The sequence below is a fragment of the Planococcus citri genome, chromosome 2, assembly GCF_950023065.1.
Source record: "Planococcus citri chromosome 2, ihPlaCitr1.1, whole genome shotgun sequence".
Lineage (NCBI taxonomy): Eukaryota > Metazoa > Arthropoda > Insecta > Hemiptera > Pseudococcidae > Planococcus > Planococcus citri.
Genome location: NC_088678.1, coordinates 11,420,653 through 11,448,455, shown reverse-complemented (window position 1 = coordinate 11,448,455; position 27,803 = coordinate 11,420,653). Strand labels below are relative to the sequence as shown.

General features: G+C 33.4%; 3 protein-coding genes and 1 long non-coding RNA gene across 4 annotated transcripts; all 4 read right to left on the bottom strand.

Moving 5' to 3' along the window:
* Nucleotides 1-150: 150 nt before the first annotated feature.
* LOC135834622 (venom protease-like) lies at nt 151-2,752 on the bottom strand. The gene is made up of 7 exons (XM_065348559.1): nt 2,371-2,752; nt 2,213-2,296; nt 1,959-2,103; nt 1,673-1,827; nt 1,122-1,226; nt 512-657; nt 151-394 (listed from the first exon to the last, which is right to left on the bottom strand). Exons 1-7 carry the CDS (start codon nt 2,441-2,443, stop codon nt 230-232), a joined length of 873 nt encoding a protein of 290 aa, XP_065204631.1. The 5' UTR covers nt 2,444-2,752; the 3' UTR covers nt 151-229.
* Nucleotides 2,753-5,409: 2,657 nt separating this feature from the next.
* Nucleotides 5,410-7,155, bottom strand: LOC135834635 (uncharacterized). The gene is made up of 2 exons (XR_010556724.1): nt 6,984-7,155; nt 5,410-6,128 (listed from the first exon to the last, which is right to left on the bottom strand). It is a non-coding gene; the product is annotated as an uncharacterized LOC135834635 (long non-coding RNA).
* A 2,123-nt stretch (nt 7,156-9,278) lies between these two features.
* Nucleotides 9,279-16,836, bottom strand: LOC135834617 (proclotting enzyme-like). The gene is made up of 8 exons (XM_065348551.1): nt 16,549-16,836; nt 13,983-14,152; nt 13,220-13,804; nt 12,978-13,119; nt 10,133-10,302; nt 9,944-10,048; nt 9,685-9,830; nt 9,279-9,565 (listed from the first exon to the last, which is right to left on the bottom strand). The coding sequence occupies exons 2-8, from the start codon at nt 14,137-14,139 to the stop codon at nt 9,401-9,403; spliced, it is 1,470 nt and encodes a 489-aa protein (XP_065204623.1). The 5' UTR covers nt 14,140-14,152; nt 16,549-16,836; the 3' UTR covers nt 9,279-9,400.
* Nucleotides 16,837-20,396: 3,560 nt separating this feature from the next.
* Nucleotides 20,397-26,115, bottom strand: LOC135834618 (venom protease-like). The gene is made up of 8 exons (XM_065348552.1): nt 25,857-26,115; nt 24,744-24,850; nt 21,955-22,353; nt 21,704-21,845; nt 21,450-21,616; nt 21,251-21,355; nt 21,029-21,177; nt 20,397-20,932 (listed from the first exon to the last, which is right to left on the bottom strand). The coding sequence occupies exons 2-8, from the start codon at nt 24,835-24,837 to the stop codon at nt 20,756-20,758; spliced, it is 1,233 nt and encodes a 410-aa protein (XP_065204624.1). The 5' UTR covers nt 24,838-24,850; nt 25,857-26,115; the 3' UTR covers nt 20,397-20,755.
* Nucleotides 26,116-27,803: the final 1,688 nt, after the last annotated feature.

The following is a 27,803-nucleotide window of genomic DNA, read 5'->3' as shown; positions in this document are numbered from 1 at the left end:
TGCATCTATTTCACGTTGCCAACGTATATTTTAAATGAAAAACTTTCTTTGGGGTGCTCGATATTTCTGGGCACCCTGTACATGGGTCCTACTTTTCCTACAGAATAATAGAATAAAGTTTAGTCAACATGATATACTACGAATGTTTCAAAGCATATACTGAAAATTGTGCAAATAAAAATATCGATAAAAATTGAGCAAATGAATTAACTCAGTTATTCAGAATAAATTACGTTTCAATACCAGTAGTCAACCTGATCCAATCAGAAAAATACCCAACTTTGGTATAAACTCCAGGATAGCCGATTTTCGCACATCCATTGCCACATGATGTGATTCCGATCAAGTAATAAGAATTCTCAATCGGCATCATCAATGGCCCACCAGAATCACCCTGTTTGAAAACAATACTTATAAATAATTGAATATTATCCCAGTCCTCATAATACGTACGTACAGGACGCATGCAATTTTCTTATACTTGTGTGCACTCGCAATCGCAAAAACTTACTTGACAGGTATCTTGTCCCAACCTGGAGGCACACAATACTCGTTGATCAATTGTATACGGATAACGAGTGTAATTTTGAGCGCAAGTTTTTCGATCGACCATATCGACCTGAGCTTCCAAAAGAATGTTGGTCATCTTACACTCTCCTAGAAATGAAAAATCTATTACACATTAAAAAGTCTTCGAAAAAAAAACACACTTCTAATCGCTCAGCCTCTCCCAATGAACCTTTTTTCGTAATTTTGTTGTTACACTATGTACTCCAACGCATTATTGGTTCTTGTTGGTTTCATTTCAGAGTTGTAGGTATACTAAGGAACAAAAATGTTCGTCCAATTTTAAATTTCAACTTTCAACATTACTTCTAAATTTTAAAAGTAATATTGAAAGTTGAAATTCAATCAATGATGACTTTAAAAGAGACAGTTTGAATTTCGGAATGCAAGATTTTTGGTCAACCATGTTGACTTGATTTTCGAGCAGCATGTTAGATTGGGAATATGGTGGTAATGCAAAAGCAGAAGGCACAACCTTAGATAAGTATTTTTACACGAGGTTGCCATCGAAATACCTCTTGAATTAAAATATTAAGTAAGTACTAAGTACCGACCTGATCGGGTATCTCCCCAGCCAGCAATGGATGCGGGCTTATTGGCATAGAACTTGTCATCTTTATGTTCATTCAGCTTTGGTAAACAAATAGGACGTATTTTTGCTGTAAAACAATTCAGAGCATGTGAGAATACCTTACTTATCAAGGAAACCTTTTGAACTGTCACTGTACGATTTGATTTAAACGAAATTAGTTCTAAAAACACCCAGGACCAAAATTTCAAATGCCCAATTTTATTTTTGAATTATTGAAAATTTTTAAAAATTAAAAAAAAAACTTTCAAGGGCATTATACATTACATGAGCTCACTTTTTTCAAAATACTAGGTACGTATATTTCCGCAAAAAAGGCTAAAAATCAGATTTTTAAAATTTGCATAAATCCAAAAATCAATTTCAGGATTTGAAATTTTGTTTACGGGGGTTTTAGGACATTTGAGAGTGTCATTTTGAAAGGCTCTCTCGTGAGTTTTATAATGTACTGAAGAACTTTTTTTAAATTCTTACCTGACATGATTTTTTTATTTTTTAAAAATTTTTGTCACATACTTGTAAAAATGACAGGATTTTTTAATTTCAACAAGGCAATATCATTAAGAAATGGACTGCTGTATGTATATCGTGGATGAAGGATAATTTCTTCAACTAGCATATCTGTTGCTGAATCTTTGGTCAAATCTATTTCTCCAACTCGAGCCACAGTTCTAGAATTTGTACAAAAAAAGCCAATGTAAAGAAATTTAATCATAAATAATGTACTTACTTAGGTACCTAAGTAATATCAGAACATGAAATCTGAATTTTTTCATGAACATTGTCCTTTTGCAAAACTTACTGGGTTGATTTTCCAACACTTCTCACACAATGACCAGCTGTTAGAATCCAAGTATCAGAAATCAGAGAACCTCCACATGCGAATCGTGGACGAGTAGGTTTTGAAGGATAGCGAAAACCAATTGCTACCATCCAAGGCCAATCACCTATGCATATGTTTAAAGTCACTGTTAGCTATATAATTTCAACATCCTCGCAGTCGTCTCAAAAATGCCGCAGACAACATATTTTTTGAAAATTTAAAAACATACATACCTGGAGTTGTTATTTTTCCTCCAATTATTTTCGCAACAATTTTGGTCGACTTTCCACAAGACGAGTACATGTTTCTATGCGCATCTTCAAACGAGGAAAATTTATATAATATGTACCTACTATAACTATTTGATGAAAAAACGTGGGTCTATATTTACCATCTGGAAAACTCAACACGTGTCCACAGCTATAAATCAACGACAGTATGAAAATTGAAAAGCAAAACGACATTTTTCAGTTTAATCTGCAGCAATTTGGGAAGTGAAATTTTGAAATGTTAAATTATGCTTATCTGAGTTCCACTTAGGTACTCTAATCCAAGCTTAAATTAAATTTTTTAAACTGAACGGAAAACAACAATACTGAACAATTACGCCTCAGATAAAATGAGAATTTCTCATGTTTTATGTTAACTTGTCAAGTGATATAATTTGAATAAAAACACGCGAACTGAACCAGAATTTGAAATCTTGTTTATGATTTTTCTATATAAAAGAAGTGGGGGAAATGACTCTCTTGTTTTAAGTAAACAGAAAAAAATATCATTAATAATCAATCATCAACGTCTATGTAATTCGGGGAAGGCTTAAAAGTAAAAATTTACGTAATATGTAGTTTGCAGATATGAAGAATGTCACGTATAGGTGTGATTTGTATGCGAGTTGAAGGAGTTTAATTAATAAAGTAAGTACCTACTTTATTATGGCTTGTGAAGAACGATCGTTTTTGAGTTTAGGTATTGATTCTTGGAATGGGTAGGTGTGCAGGTGGCTTTGACTAAATTCGCTGCTGACCTCATTTTGAGTTAAAAATTTGTCCTGAAAAATTTCAACTCTGAAGATGCCCGCTGGAGAGGAGTTATTGTAGGTCCTCAAACAGGAGATGTTTTCGAAAATATCGTGTTTTTTTCGCTTTAGCCCCGACAAACACAATTCGAGGCCTAATACTTACATAAAAAATCAAGAAAGACGCAAGTTACAAGTTCAAAAGTCACTTTCAAAAAAAAAAAAAAAAAAAATAGCTCAGAAAAAAACCGAAAAGTTACTGCTGTTTGCGACAACTTGAATTTGATGAAAATCGATTATTAAGATGATAGGTAGGTATACTGAAAAATTTTCACATTCTAAAAATTGTTAGGTACCGTAAGTATTGTTGTGAAAATTTTTTTGGTTTTGGTTCATTTCTCTCTCCTTCTCTATTTTTTAAAGGCCATCTTTGTAAAAGATACGACTAAATGCTACTCTAAAAGATCGCCTAAGTTCGAGCATAAAAATATTAATCGCAGTCTGAGTCAGGAAATAGCCAATAGCGGAGAAAACGACTATGTATTAATTAATTAATTAATATAAATAAAGGGCGGTTTTCCAAAAGTGGATAAGTCAATTTTTTTGAAAATTGAGTTTTTCACGCCATTGTGTTCTATAGGTCGTATCTCACCTATTTAATGCTTAACCTACCCAAAATACCTATTTATTTACTCGCAATTCAGCTTTTCCGTAGGTTGCAGATCGCAATCGTTTTTCCAAAACGCGATAAGTCACAATTCATCCAGTGAACCTTTGAATTCGATGTCAAAAATATGGGTTACATTTTTTGTACCTACTGTAATATTTCGTGTTTGTTGAAGTAGAGCTGTGAAAATTGTTTTTTTTTTCAATACTTAGATAGTACCGTAATATAGGTACTTTTTGTTTTTATTTGATTGCCAAAATGGATCATTTTTGTTAAAAATACAGGTTAATTTTTTTGTAATCGATTTTTTTTGGTCTTCTGCTTTTGTATCGTGATTTACAGTTGACTTACATCGATTTGCACCACTGGTTTTATCATATAATTGAAAAACTGAAAAATTGTTTTTCCAAAAGGCGATAAGTCAGTTTACTTTTTCTGCCGCAGAAGCGCTGCGAGCTCGAGTTACATCGCAAAACCCACACATACGTGTTGAGGTAGACCTAATGCAACATGCAGGACAGGTTGCAGACTCCAAGTGCATCATGGCTTCAAATGGGCACTAAACACGTCATTTATCTCGAAATCGTGATTTTTGACTTATCGCTTTTTGGAAAACCGCCCTTCAAATATTGTCAGGAAATATAAACATGCGATAATCATAGATACTCAATAGTGTAAAACATAAAATAATAAATCAATTGAGGTTGTCAGGTCCGGAGTTCTACCTTGGCTGGAGCTTGGATGGAGTGATAATCGATCTGTAATTAAAATAATCGTGTTTGAGTACACACACGTACTACTCATCGATCATGCTAGGCTCGTAAATAATTCGTAATTAGCCTCAATAAATCCTAACAGATCACTGTCTCAGGCTATCGTGTTTTAGCCACAATATAACTGAATTACCGAGGAAACTCTTCGGACCATGACCAATATTTGTTGACCTATGGCTCCGTGGTCAACCCATCAGTGTCGAACTAAGCTATGGACCATCTGTGGAGACGCTTCAGACCCTCAGCAACCTGTGGTTCACCCATTGGGGGGGACGCTTCGGAGCCGAGTGACCTGTGGTTCGTCCATCAGTGTCAGCTCGATAAAATAATCCTATCGACTCGCGAGACGTCAATAAATATATGTGCACATACTAAAATAAATCACTGATCTAGTCAAAAACGTATCTTGGTGCTTTGCATACATACTGCACCAAGATACCATGCAAACAGTAGCTACGAGGCCTATTTAATAAGTATTCATGTATCATTGTACTCAGTAAGATAACATTTACACATCACTTACGTATTTACGTAATAATTCAGCTACTCGGCAATTAGGCGGTGCAATATATTGGTATCGAATTCGTAATCGTAATCGGACTCGTAATTGTCAGTATAGCGTCACTGGAGCGGGTATATCTTCGGCAACCTGGGTTGGAGACAGCAAGGAGCACAAGCACTTCACCACAGCACAGACTTTAACAGACTGATTTCTCTATACTCAGCCAAGCTCTTTGCTGGTGGATTCTTACTCACGATACGTGAGAACTTCGGCCTGTCTCCCACAGTCGCAAAGATAACCCCTCAATAAATGCATCATCAATGCACTGACGACAAAATAGAATTGCAACCACCTGTGTTGTAGCTTGTCGATGCGACACCCTACGGATGTCAAAGACGCAAAACGCGTCAAGGTAACACAACATAGCGTATGAGGTGTGAAAAAAATAAAAATATACTCGTACGTAAAAATGACTTCTTACATCTTTTATTACAAAAAATTAAATTTTATCAAAATCTAAATTGAGTACATTTTCGCATTTCTCAGAGTAAATTTAATTCGATGCTTAACTCATTTTTTGAAATTTTTTGACTCATCTGGTTCTCTCAGTGTAGAGGAGGGGGAGGCAAGTTGGCGAATTAAGGCTTCATAATGTGTTCTAGAGCCAATGAAAGTTGATTTCGTGGATATGTTGATAGCTTGACGTATAGATTAACCCTTTGGCTTCAAAAATAGGTATTCGAATTTCAAATTTTGAAGAAAATTAAAATTTTAGGGCTCAAATAAATTTTGCAATCTGGCCTTCTCCAGCAAAAAATTTTTTTTGACCAACTGAATGGATATTCATGAAGCCAAAGATTTTACTCTATACCTACCCACAAAATCAACTTATGCTTACCTACGCTCCAGAACGTGTAAAAGCTTTAATTCACCAACTTCGTCAACTTGCCTTCCAAAAATTTATCATTGTGTAAAAAGAATGTTTGGAAAAGTCGCTACAAAAGTGCGTCAGGAAATAGCCAATACAAACCACACGACTATTTATTAATTATCAAACTTAATTGTCAGGTAAAATAAAACGTTAATAAGCCAATTCGCTAATTAACTAAATCGATATCGTAAATCAATCAACTGAGTTTGTCAGGTCCGGAGTTCTGGCTTGACTGGACTTGGATGGATGAATAGCGATCTGTAATAAAATAATAATCGCTTTTGAGTACACACACATACTACTCATAGACCATGCAATACTTGTAAATAACTCAATCTCAATCAATACTAAAAAGCAGGGATGGAAACCGTAACCGAAATTTTTAACCGAAATGAATTTTAACCGCTAAAATGAGGAAAAAACTGTAACCGTAACCGTAACCATAACCGAAATTATTGATTTGAAATTTTTTAACCTTAACCTTAACCGAATCCTTTTTTCGTTTTGGTTAAATACATAACGGTTATTTTTTTAAAGTAAAAATCTCACTTTTTCGTGTAAAATATGACATTTATCATGATTTTTTAGAAAAAAAGGGCTCAATTTGTCTAAAATTTTCTTCAAACTCAAAAATTGGCTGTGAAATAGCATTTTTTTTCGTTTTTTTGGCTGCAGGTGCACTTTTTTGACATTGAAGTGCAATTAATTTTTGATAAATGAAAGAAAACCGTAACCTTTATTTTTAACCTTAACCTTTATTTTTTTGAGTCATAACCGTAACCCTTAACCGTAACCATAATAAATAATTTAAATAGGCACCGACACAGATTTATCTGAGAGGCCACATTGTCGCCTGTATGGCTCGTCACTCATACTGCGTAGTGGTACCTCTATGAGTCCCCCGCAGGGTCGTGACTCACTGACAAGATGTACAATGCACGTAACCAAAGGCAATCACTGTACTAATCACAATCACTGTCTCATTTAGAATCATATCTAATTACACTGCATGGTGCGGTGCACTTCAATATCATTCAATTAACTAAAGCAAAACATATTCTAATAAGTATTCATGTATCGTAGTACTCAGTAAGATAACTTTATGTCACTTACGTATTTGCGTAATACTTCGGTGTTGTATTCGTATACTCGTCAATACAATGTTAACAGGCAGGTATCTCTTGGCGACCAGGGAAAAATAGCAGCAGCCAGCACAGACACTTTACTTCAACAAGTCTTATTACAACTAAGATCTCTGTGCTCAGCCCATCTCTTTGCTGGTATATTTCATATATTTGTACCCAAATAGGTGGGAGAATCTCCGCATCTCCATCCCTGTCACCCATGGTCGCTAAGATAACCCCTCAGTAATAAAACGCAACTCAATGCAGCTGCCAATAACTAATGCGTATTTGTCACATCATAAAATCTATATTTGTATCTGTATGTATCGTAAAATAATGCGTAGCAAACACACAGCTACTAATTGCACCACGAGCCAAAACCCCAAGAGGTATCGGAAATGGCAAACGTATCCAGATGACGAAAATAACGTGAGAAACACATAAAATATACACGCAACAAAAACTACTTCTTACAATTGCTTATCTAAAATCCAGAATATAACTTCGAACCACCTTATATGTAAAAATTGAACAAAATTTTTACTAATTTAAAATTCGCCATCTTGCCCACAACAATTTCATTTTTTCAAAAATCTCCCAGTCGCTTGGTCTTTATTTAAATGCACCCGCATTGGTCACATTATGTTCAGAAATGTTACTTAGTGGTATAGAAAATAATCCACAAATTTTACCCATGTAAGTACATTATAGGTATTTCATTTTCTAAAATTCAATGCAATTTACTTAACGATATTTAGAATGTTCACGTTTTAATTTTTTAGTTTTTTAAAATTTACAATAATAGCCAGAAAATTTGTAGATACCACTGAGTTCCAAAATGTTTTCCCAGTTTCAGAAAATGATCTTTTGATATTTCAGCTTGGTTAACGCGAAATATTTCAGAATAAAAAATTTTCAAAACACGTATAACTAAGCATAGGTACCTCAAAAATTAACAATTTAAAAATTTTTTAACCGCTCAGTAGAGCCTTGAAAGTGGTCTTGGATTTTGATGGCAACGGCATAAGGTCGATGCAGAATCTTAAATACTATCTGGAACTTGCCACTTTTTCCAAAACAGATTTTTAAGGGCCAATAGAGCGAGCAAAACACAATTCTTCAAAAAATATCCTTTCTTTGAGAACCCATATCTATTCGTATCTCTCCTCGAGGGGCAACCCAAAAGCTAAAAAAATTTTGGGTGGCTTTCAAGTTTCAACAAAATGAAAATTTTCACTGAATTAATTGGGCGAAACCCACCAGTTTTTATTCGCGATACACCCTAATATTAAGGTAGGTCAAAACGAAAACAAAAACTAGCATTAAAATCTGTTATCTATATAAGTTGTACTTACCTATTTAAGGAGCTGCAGGAACTCCTTGATAAATAAGTATAACAACAACATAATCAACTGACTACACGTAGGTACTCAAACTGACTGATATTCATCTGCTTTCAAAGCCGTTCAAAATTTCGATCAGTACCAATAATAATTTGCACATATTATTTTTAATGTCTACCAATAGCATCTAAACCATGGAAAAATATGGGTACCTGGGACCTACTCATTCACATCCCATCCACATCCCATCCACAGGTCTATAAAATTTCGACTTGCGAATTAAATCATCGATAGAACAGACAGATCACTATTAATGTGAACGAATCTCTAAACAGCAATGTCAAGGTAATTCAGATTAGGTACCTATAGTTGTGGATTCGTATCAATTCAATAACTAGTTTTTTTTCGTCACTTTTCGGAAGATGAGTTATGAAGACACTTTTATAACTGGCAATACTGGTCAAATCACGAATGGGAAATAGTCTTTACTCAATTAAAACCGAGATTCCATCCACGGGTGGTTAAAAAATGCGAAAAAATCGTATTTTGATTTCCTAGCTTCTTCCATGTTAAACCGTAATTCCTAATTTGAAGCAGTGAGACGTAGAAGCGAGTTTTAAATAGGTACTTGATACAAATGATTTTGTTTTTCAAAATATGTATCGTTTTCATTTTCCTCCCATTTGCATGTTGTATTCAAGTTTGTGGGTACTCGACGGATTTAGCCCTCTAGGCAAAATTCTATAAAATTACTCTTTCAAAACATCCCAAATGGATTTAATAATTTACGTTTGTTTACAATGATTAAGTAGTTTGTTCTTGAAGGAGTTCAATGAATCAAAAACATTTACCCGCAACCTTAAGGCTTATAGTGTTAGTTTATTTCGATCTAGGTAGGTAGTAGGTACATAGGTACCTACTTTTCGTAAAGAATGATAAAATAAAGGTTAGTTAACAATATAATGTACTACAAATGTTTCAGAACATATACTGAAAATTGTGCAAATATAAAAATATAAATAACAATTGAGCAAACGAATAAACTCAGTTATTCCCCAAAAAATTACATTTCAATACCAGTCGTCGACCTGATCCAATCAGAAAAATAGCCAACTTTTGTATAAACTCCAGGGTAGTCTATATCTGCACATCCAATACCAAATGATATGATTCCAACCAAGTAATACGAATTCTTAATCGGCATCATCAATGGCCCACCAGAATCACCCTGTTTGAAAACAATACATGTAATAAATAAGTGCTCATTTATCTCAGTTTTCATATAGTAAGTAAGTTTCATTCAATTTTCTTTCTCGTATGGACTCACAATAATCACAAAAAACTTACTTGGCAAGCATCTATCCCCAGCCTGGAGGCACACAACACTCGTTGATCAATTGTAACATATCGTCCTGCGTAATTTTTAGCACAAGTTTTTAGATCAACTATATCGACCGTTGCTTCCATAAGCATATCAGTCGTCTTACGCTCTCCTAGAAATGAGAAATTACGTATTTAAAAAAAATAATAATAAGTACCTACTCAAATTACTGAATAAATTACGTATGTACTGTATAACTGATTAAGAAATAAGTCAAATACCTACCATATTTAATATCACCCCATCCGGCGATGTAAGCAGATCTATTCAAATAGAAGTCGTCACTTCGGTGTTCTTCTTTTCCAGAGATACAAATAGGTCTTACGTTAGCTAAATTAAAAAACAAATTGAACTTTCAATACTGAAAGGGCAGAGATCAGAAAATACGTTTTTTATGCTTAAGTATGTACTTACCTGTGAAATTTACCGGATATTTTAATCGCAGCAGGGCAATGTCATTGGTCACTCCGGGAGTCGATGTAAAGCCATGGTGAGGAATCACTTTTTCAACCGGAATGTTAATCGGGGAAGCTCCATCGTCGAGTTTATCGTCCAAATTCAGATCTCCAACTCGTACTGATTGTCTATAATTTTTAAAGAAATTTATTAAAATCAGTTCCAGATCATAAATACTTTCTAATCACATCGTTTGAATGTTATTTGGAGGTACACTGAAAGGAAAAATGGAAAAGATTCATACACCATGCTCATCGTACTGATAGCATGGATCCCATACTGGAACAAATTTTCAAGTCGGAAAGAAGTAAATTGATGAAGCATGCAAAAATACGTCACCAGCCAAAATTTCAGATGCTGAAAAGCATTTTTCAATTTTTAGCAATTTCTGAAAAATTCAATTTTGTGCTCAAAATGCAAAAAACCCAAAATTTTACCAAATTTACATAGAAAGCTGAAATTTGGTAAGTACTCCATTTTTGACTCCTGAGATCGATTGGATTCGGTTTCGAACAGTTTTGAGCAGTTCTGGAGGCTCCAGAAGATTTTTGAAAGTTCAAGCTCTCTCAAAATTTTTCCCAATGAAGTTGGAAAGTTGAAATTTACTAAGTATGTATAATGTATAAATTCAAATTCAACATTCTGAGTCAATTTAAAGTGGTTTCGAGCCATTCTGGAGCCTCCAGTCGTATTTTGGAAACTCCAAGTTTTCAGAAATTTCCATTAAAACCGTCCAAATTGACTTCTAGCGAGCATAAAGGTGATTGGGGCTTATTTAGTGACCCACTTTCACCAATTACAAACCATTTTGTCCAAAAATACAGTTTTTAAAATTGGTGTGCTAATTGGTTAGGTAGGTCAAAGGTCATGAACTGCAGTGAACCTACTATTTATCTATACCAAAGTTCATTTTGACTAATTTTATGACTTTTTGGGGAAATTGAAATTTTCAAAAAAATTTAAAGTTTCCAAAATGGTCTGAAACCATCTTCGGTCGACTCGATATGTTAAAAACAGAGCAGAAATCCTGAAATGTTTGCAATTTGGTCAAATGGCACGAATAAGTACCTACTGTTGTGGCGTTTTTTTTTTCGAAAAATCGAATTCACGAGTTCAAAATAAAATTGACCAAAAGTTTGGTAAATTTTTCAGAAGTTTCAAAAATGGTGTCATGTGATCAATTCAAACACATTAAGATTTTGGCAGGAAATCAAAAAACTGTATCAAAACTTTTTTTTGAGTCTAAAAACAGGGGTGATGATTTTTTGGAACTTTTGAGAATGGTGGCATTGGTGGCATTCGACCTATCAAAATCTAATACAAGATTGGCCAAAAATTGAATCAATTTTCCGGGAAGTTTTGAAATAGTGTTTTTCTCAAGGCTGAAATTTATTAAAAATGCTAAAAAGGTTTGGAATTCTTGATTTTTTGTCAAAATTTTCATTCATTTAAATGGATTGAGCAGCGATTTTTTCAAAAATTACGAAAATCATCAACCGATGTTATGATTTTGAGAATATTATTCACAAAATTTTGATTTTTAACCTATTTTGATAGGTCGCATGACACTTTTTTTTTCAAAAATTCCAAAAGCTAAATTTTGTTAAAACATTTCAATTTTTTGCAAAATTTTAAAAGCCATTATGATTGACGTTGTATAATAATGATTTTTCGAGGGCAGAATTCTTCAAAAATACTCAAAAAAAAGTTTTGTCGAGGTATATGAATTTTTTGCATATTTTTAACCTGTAAATATTTCGATAAGTTTCATAAACATTTTCGAAAACTCCAAAAATATGATCCAATTTTGGGCTCAAAATAAAAAAAAAAATGCTCAAACAACATTTTTGTTATAAGTAATATTTAAATTTTTAAAGAAAATGTTGCCCATTTTTATATTTTGCAGAGACTTTTTTCAAATAAATACCAAAAATCATGATCCAATTTTGAGCTCAAAATTCTTCAAAAATGATCAAAAACACTTTCGTTATAATATTTGGATTTTTTGAAAAATTTTGACTAGTTTGATTTTTTATATAATACTTTTTTCAAATATACCTAAATACCAAAAATCATGGTCCAACTTTGAGCTCAAAATTCCTCAAAAATGTTCAAAAAACATTTTTGTTGAAACGTTTGACTTTTTTGCAAAATTTGGAGCCATTTTGATAAATTGTAAGATCACATTCTGGAACAGTCCATTTTTATTAAAAATTGGGGGAGAGGGGGAAGGGGGGAGAGCGACTCAATTTTTTGGCCCTCGTTCCTTCGAGAATTTCAGCCAAATTCAATTTCTTGAAGCTTTTTTTGCCTTCTAGATTGTAGATTAAAAAAGTACCTATTGTTTATTTGGAAATGGTTTTCAATATTTTCTACGTCTCAAAACAGCTCGAAAACCATCCTCATTAGACTCGCCAACTTGAAAGTATGGTACAAGCCTAAACTGAATATCAGATTTTTTCGTCCCATTTGGTTGGTTTTTATGGCCCTTTGTGAAAATTCGAAATTTCCAAAACACGACTATTTTTTATTTAGGATTTTTTTTAAATTGACCCTTTCGAAAAATTATAGCCAATAAATGACTTTACGAAAACGTAGGAATAAATTTTAAAATTGCTTCCTTTTTATTTGCAGTCCTGTTCTTATAATGGAATGTAAAGAAAAAGAAAGAGGGGGTAAAGTGAAAATTTCTGGATGAGTTTTTCTGTTTTGCATCATTTTAAATATCCTCCTGAATCTACTGTACCTTTTGCATAATTGAAATGCAAGTAAAATAATACAAAATCCAGAAAAAAAAACTTACAAAATCAAACTTCCAATATACTGAACACAATGACCAGCAGTAAGAACCCATCTATCGGAAATCAGAGTACCCCCACATCTGTACATTGGAGTTGGATCGCGAACAGTTCTATAGACCAAGGTCACCATCCAAGGCCAATCACCTGAACATTCAAATAATAACAATATTAGTATCAATGTAACACATTTTTTGTTTCTTTTAATAAAAATGTATGCACTATTTTGACGTGTATGATAAATTACCTAAAGTCGCATTCTTCCCTCCACTTATATTCAACCCTTTTCTCGAAGACTTTCCACACGTAGCATATTTATTTTTAGCATGCAGTTTAGTCCTGTCTGCATGAGTCACTGTAGATGAGGTGATCAACCCAGGCGAAGACGTCACTGGACTTCCTGTAGGTGATGTATTCCAAAACTGATCGTGATCATAAGCATCAGTAATTAACGTTTTGGGTGATGTAATTTGTTGAGTCGATGTCTGCAGTTGTTCAGTGGTTGGCGAAGGTTTGACTGTGGTTGTGGTTGAAGAATGACTCGGGTACCAGAAAGAAGATGGATTTTGATGGACGTAACTTGATATCGATGATGGCGTTGAATCGACAGATGCTGACGTCACTGATGGTTGCACGGAGTTGGTCAAGCTGCAACATACTTTCGGCGAATTGTTCTCTGTTCCGCATTTCGATCTTCGTAGAAATTGTACTATTCTGGGCTCTAGTCCACGTTTTTTCAGCAGTTCGTGCAAATGAGGACAGTTTTTTAAAACGATGCAGTTTCCCGGAAGGGAATCGGGTGTCTGGCATGAATTAGTAGTTGTCTCGTATCCTGAAAAAAGTGACATTGATAAAGCCACGAATGGTGAGTCTTTAAATTGCTTACGTTAGATATGCAAATTTATGATTAACGAGGTGACATTTTACAGCTGATCAGAAATCCAAGCACTTTATAAATATTCAAAGATTAACCACAAAATAAAAAAAAAGTATGAATATAAAAATCGTACTTCGTCTCGTCAAAGCATCATCATCTTCGGTATCTCGTCTCGTCAAAGCATCATCATCTTCGGTATCTTGTCTCGTCAAAACATCATAATCTTCGATCACTCCATGAACATGGCTGATAACGAATAGAATCACTACGATTGAATTTACAATTGACATTGGTCCTGAAAATCTGAAACAGAAAGAAGAAAATGATGGAATCAAATAACCAGAACTGATAGAAAATTAAAATCTCATCTACCCATTGCTGGCCTTGACTCTCGAGCCAGTCTGAAAATATTTCTTCGAAAAGAGAAAACTCAAAATGCAGGTGACAAATTTTTCAGTTACCTGAATTAATTTTTTAAAATCATGACAGGTTTCTCAGAAAATAAAATCATACTTGGATCAGCCTCTTGAATTTAAATTTTACAATGTTCAGTACTTCGAAAAAGATTTCAACGAGATTTTGATCTTCCCAGGTTTTCAAACTCTAATTTAAATAGAAGTTTATTTTCAGCAGAAAATCTCACCTTTACTTGGTTCTGAATCGTTCAAACGAAAAATCCATCGTTCTGTTGAGTTTCCAAGTCGTTGGGTTTGAGAAAATTTTGCATGCGTTTTTAAATTTTGAAAAAACATAAAGTTTTCTAAATGGACCAATCAATTTTTTTTCAATTTAAAAAAAAATATATTTTCCAGTTTGATATTGATTGGGTTAGGTAGGTACCAAAGTATCAGAAACATCGTTTTTTATACCTCTCGAAATACTGATTTTCAAGAGGTTTTTCCCGCACTTCACCAGTGCCAGTTCGTTTCTCCTTTCTGTAATTAAAAAATTCCAGACTTGAAGGAGAAATCAACATTTTCATAGGTTATTGAATATCAGACAGATTAGGTATACCTTTCGAATGGCAAAATTGTTATTTTATCTCTTACTTATTTTACTTTAAAACTCTTCGTTTTATTTTTAAAAATTGGTATATTTTTTCCCCAAATGTCGTTTAAATTTTTCATCAAATTTTTGTGTATACATATTTAAAATTTGTTTTCATACCATTAATTTGTTCTTGTTTCTAACCTAAGAGGGTTATTTACATGTTGTTGAATAAAAATGTTTTTTTACAAAGTGCAGGTAGTTGAAAAAGCGAAAAAGTCTCGAGTGTTTACAAAATGTCCTGCTAAACTCCTGCTTTCTTATTTTGAAATTTTGTTAGACTGGTTAGACACCCTGTCTTTTAAAAAGTATGTAACGCATTCAGTTGTATTTTTTTAAAAATAATTTTAATTGAAATTAAAAAATACTTTGTAAACAAATTTTCTTCCAATTTCAATCTTTTTGAAAATTTTTCAATGCAAAATTTGACTTTGTTGATGTTTGTGAGAGGGATGGGGAGGGGGATCGAGTGGCGAGCTTTTTGAAAATTTGGTTTGAAATAGGTACTACCTAATGAAAAAAGGGTGATTTTTTTCAAAAAAAAATTCAGTTAGATATATATACAGATGAAACAGTGAAATCGACTTTTCAATGTTTTTGATGAAGAAACGATTTTTTAAAATATTATTTTCCTGAAAATTCGTCTCCAGGAGGTCGGAATTTCACTCATGGAGAAATATGATGAGGAAGGGGAAAGGTACTTAATTGTTTTCAAAAAACCATGTACTTAATTTTGAAGCAGGTCATTTGAAAATTTCTTTGGGAAATTTGGAAATCGAAGGTCCAAAAATAGCGAAACAATCAAGATTTTACCAAATTTATCTAGAAATCTGAAATGTCATAAATATTCCCTATTTTTCCCCTTTCCATAGATTGGAAACGGTTGCGAACCATTTTGAGTTGCTGTACTAGAATTTCCAGAAAATGTTTCAGATTTTTTGAAATTGAAATTTTTGCAGTGTTTTGTACAATTTTAATTTTCAAATTTCTGTGATTGAAATTCGAAGTTTTCGAGTTGAGGACTCTTGAAAAATTCAATGTTTTCATGAATTAAATTCACATGATTTCTTCAGTGCCTATAAATAGTTTGAAAATTTGATTTTCTTTTGAAATATGCACCTACTTCGTTAAAATTTCATGATTATCATAATTTTGACGAATTTCACTTTAAAAAATAAATATTTACACCTTGGCCAAAAAAGTAAGAAATTCATTTTTTGTTGCAGTGAACTGCCAATTTCGAAAATTTTCTCCAAAATAATCACAAAAAGTAAACTCGAGAATTTCAAGGTTTTATTTCAATTAAAAATCTTGAATGTAAAAAAAAAATATTTCGTCAAAGGTAAAAAGAACCTTTTAGCGAGAAGTTTGTTAGATTAGGAAGAAATAACTCTTGCTTCTCAGTTTTTACTATTTATTAGTGCAAAGCTTTTCAAACACCAAGTGTTCATCATCAGGCTTAAATTTGGTGTTTGAAAAGCTTTGCACTAATAAATAGTAAAAACTGAGAAGCAAGAGTTATTTCTTCCTAATAAAATAAAATATTTCGTATTTGAAAAATGAAGTTTCCATTCCATTCACGAAAATTAATAGAAATTACAAAATGATTAGGCACTTAATATTTATGTAAAAAATCTCTCATTAATACTCACCGAACCACTGGCACATAAAAAAATAACGGAACAGTAGGTGTACAACTTGAAAAAAAAAACAAACAAATCCACTTCTTAATTTATCTACTATACCAACGACTACTTTATTAAAGCACTTCGTTCATGGAATCCCGATCACCTAACACTCATGATCCGTACGAAATCCAGATTTGTTAAATATTCAGTATCCACCTATCACCCTTGTCCTATAGGTACGTAATACCTTGGTATAGGTATTTAGTAAACTTTTCGCGCGCGCATCAACTTATTACGAACTTCAGTACTCGTAGCTGAACGAGGAAACTGGATTTCGTAGATTTTCATCGCGAATAAAAAATTATCTAGGTACCTATATTTTTCTATTCGGTAATTAGTCAGCTCCGTTTTTTTATTTCCTGTCTCGTTCAGTCATTCTTAGGTAAGCGCGGGGAAACACCGAACACCAGTAGCACCTTGGACGGAAATTCCACTCTTTAGGCCAATAATTCATACTAGGTGTTAATCAAATTAAGAACAAATCGCCATAAGTATGTACCTGCATTTTTTCTGATTCTAGTTCGTAGGTATCTTTCAATGTTGATTGAAACCTTCAGCTGGTAAAAATTTTTCATTTGAGTCCAAGTTAGAATATTATTTTTGAACCGACTGCGACTGTTTGATATCTTGTTACAAATTTTTGATTTTTAAAAAGTGAGAATGAGATGTTATTTTCTTCATCAACTAGTGAAACTTTCTGAAGACTTACACTCTGATTTTGAAGCGACTAACGTAAGTAATATGTACACATAAGCGAGATGAAAAAAAAATCTTAGCTGTTTTAATAGGTACCTAATGTTTGATTTTTTTTAAAACGAAATTTTTTTGATTTTTCGGAAGTTTGTAATTAAAACATTCTGTATTAAATCATGTTTTGATGTGATATCTCGATTATCTCACACCTACTTCGTTGATCGTATCGAAAATTTTCTTAGAAAATGGAGATCAAAAATTGTTTTTTTCACATCTTTGCTTCTCATAATTTTCCCCCCTAAAATTCCCATTTTTCAAGTAAAATTACAAAAAAAAAAAAGTATAAAAATTGCATGAAAAAAGGAATTTTTTGCTGATATCTCGTCACTCGTCGATCATATAAAAAATTTTATGGGCCATTAAAGATTTAAAATTTTATTTTCTTTAAATTCGCTTCTCATAAATTTTTCCCCAAGTGCTTATTTTTCACATAAAATGGTAAAAACGCATTAAAATTAAGGTATTTATAGTCAGAGTCGATAAAAGCATACTTCGTGGTCAAAAATGGTGATTTAAACCTGAGAGAGTATGTTGGAATTAACTAGTGAAAGTTGGTTTTAAAGGTTTAAACCTCTGATATAATTTTTAGATTATTACCTCACTCATCCCTATAACAACTCCAAAAAGGGGTAAAATTGCAATTATTTCTTTTCAAAATTCTAATCTTGTGCAGTTTTCAAGCCTTTTTCAAACTTGAAGCGAAATCTGGCATGGACTGAGTCGGCCAAGGACCCCTGGCGGATGCATTGAATAGGCCCTCAAAATTTTATCCCCTCCTCCTTAAGAATCTTTCTCGTACAGTTTTTTTTTTCATATTTGGGTACTTGAATGCAAATTTTGGGGGGGAGGGGGGTGAGGGTGGTAGACTAAAAATTTGCCATGAGAAAAAAACACCAAGTTTGCCGAATAAAATTATGAGTTTTTAAAGTAGAACAGCCGATTTTTTTTTGGTTTAAAAAAAAAGATGAAAATGAACCCGAGCAAAGGCAAAGCGAAGGCAAAAACTTTCTAAAATTCGTATTTTGAGAGATTTTTAAAAAAATGTTTTCAAAAATTTTGTTCTTTTTCTTGCTCAAAATTTTAAAATTTGAATGATGGGTTTTTAAAGAATTCAATTTTGAAAATAAAAAGGAAACAGATTGCCCAGTCAAATAGCAGAAAAAAATAGGTGGACCCAAACATTATTGCAATTCAAAGTTTTTTTTGGTGAATATTGTCTAGGGTGGTATGCTGAACAACATACTAAAAGTCTCCGCCCCTACCCCAGGAGCTAACTCCCCCCCCCCCCCGGTGGATCAAAGCCCCTCAAAATCAGTTTTTCGTCAAGAACTCCTGAAATATTGAATTTTGAGTAAAATGAGCTCAGTGGTCATTTCATCTCCTCTCCAATACCTATCAAATGAGCTATCGACCAACTCCCTAGCTTCAAGGGGGGGTGGCGCTACGACCCCTCAAAGTGATGTGATTTTAATATTTTTATATTTTATGACTTGGGACTTGTAACCTGTTCTAATTGATAAAATGAAGTCAAACTTGGGGAATGGGATTCTTTTAGGAGCTAGAGTTGACCTCTGGAGTGGGGGGGGGGTCAAAGTTGAAAATTAAAGAAAGGTCATTTTTTTGGAGGGGCATAACATGACCCCAAATGGACGAAAAGCGTTCAAAATCAAACCATCAGACAATATTTCCATTGTGATCAACATATTCAAATTTCAACTTCCTTGGTCATCTCCACTCCTTTTAAGATTGAAAAAACCAAAAATAGGGGCAAAATAAGGGGATTTTTAGCTTAATTCCGCTTTAAATGAGATGGGGATGACCTAGGAAGCTGAAATTTGGATATGTTGATCACAGATGGGGTACTGTCCGATGGTATGATTTTGGACCCTTTTCATCTATTTGGGGTCATGTTATGCCCCTCCAAAAAAATGACCTTTCTGTAATTTTCAACTTTGACCCCCCCCCCCACTCCAGAGGTCAACTCTAGCTCCTAAAAGAATCCCATTCCCCAAGTTTGACTTCATTTTATCAATTAGAACAGGTTACAAGTCCCAAGTCATAAAATATAAAAATATTAAAATCACATCACTTTGAGGGGTCGTAGCGCCACCCCCCCTTGAAGCTAGGGAGTTGGTCGATAGCTCATTTGATAGGTATTGGAGAGGAGATGAAATGACCACTGAGCTCATTTTACTCAAAATTCAATATTTCAGGAGTTCTTGACGAAAAACTGATTTTGAGGGGCTTTGATCCACCGGGGGGGGGAGTTAGCTCCTGGGGTAGGGGCGGAGACTTTTAGTATGTTGTTCAGCATACCACCCTAGACAATATTCACCAAAAAAACTTTTGATCACAATTATGTTTGGGTCAAATTGCATTTTGACTGGGCTAAGACTCTCGCGCAGTGAGAGCAAAAGCAGTTTAGAAAAGTACCTATAAAAACAATGTTTTTTCGGGTGAAAAGTGTGTTTTTTTGGTTTAAACATATCTTAAAATTTGAATAGGTAGGTACCTCAATATTAAAAAAGAACACTGAGGCATAAGCGAAGGGAGGGTAAAAAATTTCCAAAATTCGTATCTTGAAAAGTGAAAAACGATGTTTTTTATGATGAGTTCATTTTTTTGACTAGACAATTTTAGAATTTGAATATACTTATTTGATTGAACATTTCTGCGAAAAGTATGTTTCAAGAAAGTGAAAATAGTAGGTAGTTTATTGTTTAAAATTCGAAAAACTCAAAAATACACCGTAAAATATCGAAAAATAAATTACAGTCACTTAAAATTTGGCTTCGATAGTTTTGGACACATTTTTCAAGTACCTACGAATAAAAAATCTAAATGTAACCCTGAGAGTTTTTTTTTCATGTATTTTTTTCATTATTTGTTACTCATCAGTTTTCAATGTAGAAGCTAAGATTCAAAAATGAAAATCCCTAAATTAAAAAAAAATGAATTACTTACTGTGCCACGAATGCTTAAAATAATTGAAATGGAGAATTTCAAAGAAAAAAAGGTAACAAAATCCAAGTCTAGGGATTATTTAGCAATATACAGAATAGAAATTAATGCAAGGTATATTTTTCGCTGAATAAATCACAATAACATTTACTTTTATTTTATCTATGAATGTTAATAAAAAAAATTGAATAATCATCAGTAAGTACCTAAACCTATTACTACTTGGTAAAAAAAATATCAATATTTATACTTAAACATGATCTACTAATTAATAGACAAAAAACACCAAAAAAAATGTTCAACTAAGAAATAAGTACCTTACCTACCTAATTATCTACCTACTTACACAAAAAAATAAATATTATGGCATATGCTTATTTGAAAAAATCAACTACCTACCTAAGTAATTCTCTAATACGAGTACTAAGCAATTTTACAAGACACGACACACGAGTTATTACAAATTAAAATTTATCCCATTCTTCGTAATACATTTGATCCAATCAGAGTAATATGCAACTCTGGTATAAACTCCAGGAAAAACATTGCCTTCACATTCGATTCCATAAGATGCAATTCCTACTAGATAATAATGAGCTGCAGTATGCATCATCAAAGGCCCACCAGAGTCACTCTGTTGGAAAAAAAATACAGCAACAAATAAGTACCTACTTAATACACACTTCATCTGCTATTCTGTTGGCAATGAAAAAAAAATGGAAGTTCATACCAGGCAGGTATCTTGAGCCATACTACCAGCACACAGCACTCTATGATCAACCACTGAATTCTGCTTAGCATGTTTGTACTTCATGTCGCAAGTTTCTCGATCTATTATAACTAGTTGAGTTTCTTTGAGGTGATCTGAAGGGGTTCCTCCTGAAATTGGATGATTTAACCAAGATAGCTCAAATTTAGAATCTCGTGAATGAATTCTTAGGCTATACAATACCTTCTGTAGTGCGTCCCCATCCGGCTATAAATGGGGATTTATTGTAATAGAACACGTCACCTTTATGTTGAGGTTCACTTGGTATGCAAATAGGACGAATTAGTTCTGCAATAATATAGGTACATAAAACATCATCAGCTATTATTTATTTCGATTATCAAAAATATCATAATAGGTATAAAAATCAGTTGATAGGTACCATTGAAAGTAACATGCTGCCTTAAACGCAATAATGCAATATCATTAATCGTAGGATTAGTGGAATACTCAGGATGAAGAACAATATCTTCTATCGGAATATCCTTAGGCGAAGCTCCATCGTAATTTTCATGATTCAAATTGAAATCTCCAACTCGAATTATTTTCCTAAAAATTGCATTTAGAGAGTTAAAATCAAAAAAAAAAATTCCAAACCAAATTTGTAACCTATTGAAATTTTAAAACAAACCTTACACAATTAGATTTCCTATACCTTGAACACAATGAGCAGCTGTGATGACCCATCTGTCAGAAATCAGGCTGCCTCCACATTTGAACATTGGTCCTCGATCAGAGCTGGTACGATATCCAATAGCCACAAGCCAAGGCCAATCGCCTAAATCATCAAATATATGTAATTAGGAACCTATTCTAATTCGTCATAATCTTACCCATTCATCATGAGAATTAGAACATGCTTGATTAAAATGGAAAAAAGGACCCACCTAATGTTGCATTATTCTCTCTATAAAGATTCTGAGTGGTTCTGCTCGTTTTTCCACACATCGAGTACTGATTTTTGGACATCTTTCGTTTAATGTCGTGATCATCGTCTTTTGGCGTTGTCAACGGAAACGTGGCTGAGGGGACTGTGACTGGGACTGGGGCAGATAGTAATAGTATCGGCGTCGTAGATGAAATAACTGGTGGTGTTTTAGAATTTGAAATACTGCAACAAACTTTCGGTGACCCGTTGGCTTCTTTTCCGCATTGGGATTTTCGTAGAAATGTTCTAACTTCTGATACATTTGAACGAGTATTCAACAACTCGAGTAGATTTGGACAGTTTCGAAGACCCACGCAATTTCCCAGCTGGTAATTTGGCGTTGAGCATGAAATAAATTCTGAAACGTGTCATTGACAGAAACAGTGATTTTGCCATTGTTGAGGTTTGTAAAGGAGCCTTAAGTGGATTTATATAATTGAATATTGAAGAACTCCAAAGAATGATCCTTTCTAAGAACTGGATCTTTGCTGAGAATTGCAGATACGAGTATCTGAATACACGAGAGATGAAGGGAGCCTTGTCTCAAGGTATTCGTCTTTAATTTGAACGGTTGTGGAAATTGTATCGTCTGAAACCTTCATGATCAAAATTTTCTGAGTCCAAATTGATTTTCAATTTTTTTGATGTTTTTTAAAATTTGAAATATTGACCATTTTTTACGATTTGTTTTTGTTTTTTTTTTTAAAGAAAAAAAAATACCTGCTACAATATATTTTTATACCTACAGTAGGTACAAATGAAGAAATTGTGGAGTCTCAAGTACGATTTTTGATTTCCCCAGAATTTGAACATTTCTGCAGAGGGCGTAGAAGTTGATTTGAGCAGCTGAAATTCGAGTTATGGTTTATGCTCGACCTGTTTGAAACCTTTCAAGGGTTTCAACTGGCGATAGAAAACCGAAAAATGAAACCTTTGGTTTCAGCTTTTAGCTTCTAAAAAACGTATAATACTTTAGCTTCAGCTTTGGGCTTTTAAAAATCATAAAGCTTTCTAACAGCAAGCTTTTAGTATAGTTTCCAAAATTCCTTGGCTTTTGGATATTGGCATTCAGCTTTCGACTTTTGGCTTTTTAATTTTTTTTGAATGAGAAGAATTGAGAGGAAACTTACAACCAACCACACCAAAAAAAAAAAAAAACGAAAAATACGAAAAAAAAGGGAAACGTTAAAAACTAAAAATTTGAAGCCAGATGAATATGCAAAAAAAAGGCTCAAAATAATAAAGCTGAAAAATAAAGCTTTTGGAAAGCTTTTGGCTTTTAAAAATCCCAAAAATCATCGACTTTCGGCTTTCAGCGTTTAGCTTTTGGCTAGCTCTTTCCATACCTGGGCTTTATCCACATTTGAGTCGATTTCCAGGCATGATACCCTGAGTGAGGCCTGTTAACCAGAATATGTAAGTATTTAGGATTGCAAATTAAAAAAAAAAAAAAAATCATAAGTGTTCTGTTTGTTTGGAATTTTTTTAAATTTGCACGATTGGCTGTATCTCGTTTGAAAACATCACCCCCCCCACCCTTCCTCCCCCCTCCCGAGTCCAGATTTCGCTATTTTGAACGAATCTGGAGCTTTCAGCGTGATTTTTGATTCCACAAGAATTTGAAAATTTTTTCGAATAGCATGGAAATTTATTTGTGAGCAGCTAAAAGTCGAGTTGTAGCTTATTGTCAACCTGTTTAAAGGGCTCATCTTTAATTTGAGTCAATTTCCAGACAATACGACACCTCAGGTGCGTTTTTGTTTCTTTTTTTTTGACAAGAATATTTATAAACTAACTACAAAAAGAAAAAAAATCAAAACAATTAAAAGTTCTGTTGTTCGTAGAGATATTTGAAATCTGCACACCCCCCCCCCCTTTACAAATTTTATAATTTCGAGATATTTTGAAGCCTTCAGCACGATTTCGGATTTCTCCAGAATTTTAAAATTTATCCGCAGAAATAGAATTTTTGAACAGCATATTTTTATAATGATATCTGGAGAATTTTGGTAAGAAAAGCACCCTCGAGGTATATCCTCCTGAAAAGTTTCTCAAATCTTAATAACCGTGCTAGTGGATCGAAAATATGCCAAAACTCGATTTTGAGCTGCCCAAATTAATTTCTACGTCTTCTGGAGGAATTTTAAATTTTGTACTGGAAGCTCCATAATTATCTGAAATGGCAAATTTCAGTTTGGAAAAGTTGATCTGAGTTTTAGGATCAGTTTCCAATTCCAACATTTTTACAAAATAAATAGATGCATTTTATTTTTTTAAGCATAAATTTACTGAAAGTGGTCGATTTTGAATTTTAAAAAATTTTCTATAAATTGAAAAATCAATTCGATTAGCTGAAATTTTGATTAAGAGGGTTCCAAAAATTGTGGTCCCGTTCAAATCAGAGCCTAAGGACACTTCGAGAAGTTCCTTCGTCATTAACAAATTCATGTCCCTACAAATTTTCAAATGTTCAAAAATTTTTTTAAAAAATCAAAAAATTGAAAAAGCTATAGCTTTATAATGATACAGGCAGACAGTCTTCTTCAGTTACCTTCTGTAGTTTTAAGGCCCGTTTTTACACTCTCTCGACTCCCTATTTTAAAAATTTTGAACGATTTTAGAAAAATTTTGAAATGTTGACTTGTGAACCATTCTGTGGAATTTTCGTTTTTGAAAAAACAGGTCAAATTCAAATATGAATCCACTTAAGGTCTCCTTGTTTCATCTTACAGTTGAATAAAATTTTACCAGTTTGTCTGATCGTTCTTTGATTGCTTTGAGGATAACCGAATGCATCGCTAAAAAACAACGGTATCGTAAATAAATAATAATGAAACCACATTTCTGATTGCGATCTGTAAAATAGAACATTATAACAAAGTATATAGATAAGGTAGCTGCACAGTACCATAATTTCATTTATAAGAAAACCGAAATTTCCGAATTTCAGTTCTATATTCTCTTGTATTACGACGAATCCAGTTTTGAACATCAAGGTCTTTTCCTCTATGGTAATGAATTAAGTACCTACGTTTAAAATTTTACTTCAATTTGCCTTAAACTAATTTCGACCGAGCAGTTTTTAAAAATCACACGTAGTTTAGTAGGTATTAAGTACCTACCTTCGTTTTGGATCATTCTGTAAAAACTAGAATCAGAATGAAAAATTGATTGTACAAAAAAACGACTGTTTTCAAAACTTAATAGGTGGCTAACTCACATACTAATTATACGAGTTGTTTTTTTTTCTCGACGAGATGCATCGAGGTATGGTGAAAAACAACTTTTCGATTACGATAGAATTGTATGGATTGGAAAAAGAGCCATACTCGTATTTTAGGTTGAAAAAAATATCAACGTATTTTTCATCTTTGCTGGAATGTGTTTTCAAATTTCCCAGAATCAATGTGCTGCATCGAAGGAAACAATTTGCAACAGCTTTGACGTCAGAACTATGGATTTGTTTGGTTATTTGGCTGAAATTCCATTTTGATCTACCCTCCCTGCCTCTTTTTATTTCAGAACAACGATTTGGGTTTACTTCATTTTCTCCTTTGAACAGATTTCCAAAAGCAGTACCTAAAATAAACTAAGGTACTCTGGTTTTTGCAGATTTTTCGGAGTATAATTTACCTATTTTTTTAAACAAGGTATACTGAGTTTTGAAATTATTTTACTGTTCGAGATAAATTCACGTTTTCCAATAAATTATTGAGATCTAATTAAAAATATTTATAAAGAAAATAAACCACGTGCAAGAATACGCACAAGACTAATCACCCAATAAGGAAGACTTTTATTGATACCTTCCGAGAAACCTCGAGGAGAAGGTAAGAATACATTTTTTAAAAGTATACTCACCGAGCTATACTTTTCTTTGAAACTACGCCCAAATCCAAACTGGAACATTCGAAGCACTTTAAAAATTTCTTCACTATGAAATATGAATGAAGTCACTTTAAATATAACTTCGATCGTAAAATTTATTTTCCACTATGATCTCAACACCACCGAAGAACGTACGTAAGTAAACTCGAACCTCGAGTTCGCAGCAACTTCTTGACTGACGGATCATCCAATAACCGAAGCTACGTATACGAACGTGTTTTAAAACCGCAATTCCAAGCTCATCACAAATCTAGTGGACCTGATTTTACATAGATACCTATAATTGAATCGGAAATACTACCTATGTTGATATCACGCTTATTTCCCATTGGATGATTAGCACAAGCAACGTAGCACGTGGGGAAACCACATGTCACCTAAGGGGGTCATTAAACTGGTACCTACCCAAAATTAGGCGTTTCAGTGCCTTAGGTCAGGGATCACTGGAGGCGAAAAATAAACTTTCTGATGTGGGGAATTGCAATTTTTTTTTCTGGGTTTGGAAATAACGTACTCATTATCTATAAGAGTTTTTTCTTTCAATTTTTTTTTGAAGTTGGAAATTAGCGAAATTTGAGCATTTTAATGCCAATGGCAATCGTACATACCTTAACAGGTTGATGATATCTAGTTTAAAATTGTGATTCATTGTTTGGGTATGTGATGAAATATCGCACAAACTTAGGCACTGATAGGTACCTTTTTATGACGCAGATCGAGATGGCAAATTTTTTCTCATCTTCGTTTAAATATCAATATATATATCGCCGAATGTTACTTACTTACTTACTTACTGGGTGATAGAAATTATTAGAGAAACTATGATAGCTAGAAAGCTCAAACTTGGGGTGTGGAAAGGTGTGGATAACAGGTTGTCAGGAAAAATCTAAAAACTTTGAAAAGTTAATTAGGAAAGCTTCTAGAGCGAGTTGAAAGTTGAGAACTTATACAGCCGAATCCAGTAAAACGACGTTTTGGAACGTTTAGGGATGTTCAACATGTCATCATGCACTAAAACCGGTTTGGTTGGCGAGTATTCTGTGGCTCTTTCGCGAATACCTGACTGTGGTATCTCACAACAATACAAAAAATCGCCTCTTCCTCTTCACCCTACATTTGATTTAAAGCATTTCACGATACAATGTATATTTTTTTTGCCGTTTCCAAACACTCTACAACACCAGACACATGCATCAATGATATGAATAAGACAATAATTAACAGCCAAGCCTTATTGTACACAATTTCCACGAAAACCAGATCACATAGGCTTACATACATTACATACATACATGTATACATTATGCACCAGTAACTCTGAATTTGCATTTCGAAGGAAGGAAGGGAGGGAGGGGGTGAGTTGGGAAACACAGAAAGGATAGATAGAGATATTAGATACATCAGATTTTAGAATATTTCGTCTGCATTTTAAGAACTTGAAAAAACAATGTTTGAAATCTTATTCATATTGAAATAGATTTTTACTTATCACTCAAGAAAAAAATCATTAAAGGGTGCCCCTGTTGTGATAAGTGAATAATTCGGTGATGAGATATCGTGGGAAATTGTAAAATAGGAAAAAACATGAGAAATTGATTCTCAAAATGAGAAAAAAATGCATGAAATTTTGATATTTCGACCAAAAAAGTGAGAAAGTGAAGAGATTTTGAGATTTGAGTGGCTTTACTCTTAAAAAAATTATAATAATATCGGACCATTTTTTATACCAAAGTTTTAAAATTAGCAGTTGTGATTTTTATTTTTTCCTCACTTTTTTCTTTTTTTGTTTTTTTATTAGTAGGTACTTTTTTCGTAATTTTAATTTCAAAAAAATGGGAAAACCAAGGGAAATAATATCATGAATTTTTGTCGGAAAAAGTGGGGAATTTCCCGCTTCTAAAATCGAAGATAAGGGGGAAA

Coding starts and splice junctions, on each gene's coding strand:
- LOC135834622 (XM_065348559.1), bottom strand. CDS start 2,443: ATGTCGTTTTGCTTTTCAATTTTCATACTGTCGTTGATTTATAGCTGT. Junction 2,104..2,212: donor AGGAAAAATAACAACTCCAG/GTATGTATGTTT, acceptor ACATATGCATAG/GTGATTGGCCTTGGATGGTA. Junction 1,227..1,672: donor AAATCCTGTCATTTTTACAA/GTATGTGACAAA, acceptor ATTGTTTTACAG/CAAAAATACGTCCTATTTGT.
- LOC135834617 (XM_065348551.1), bottom strand. CDS start 14,139: ATGTCAATTGTAAATTCAATCGTAGTGATTCTATTCGTTATCAGCCAT. Junction 10,303..12,977: donor TATATTGGAAGTTTGATTTT/GTAAGTTTTTTT, acceptor TAAAAATTATAG/ACAATCAGTACGAGTTGGAG. Junction 9,831..9,943: donor ATGGGGTGATATTAAATATG/GTAGGTATTTGA, acceptor TCTCATTTCTAG/GAGAGCGTAAGACGACTGAT.
- LOC135834618 (XM_065348552.1), bottom strand. CDS start 24,837: ATGTGGTTTCATTATTATTTATTTACGATACCGTTGTTTTTTAGCGAT. Junction 21,846..21,954: donor AGAGAATAATGCAACATTAG/GTGGGTCCTTTT, acceptor TTGATGATTTAG/GCGATTGGCCTTGGCTTGTG. Junction 21,178..21,250: donor ATGGGGACGCACTACAGAAG/GTATTGTATAGC, acceptor ATCCAATTTCAG/GAGGAACCCCTTCAGATCAC.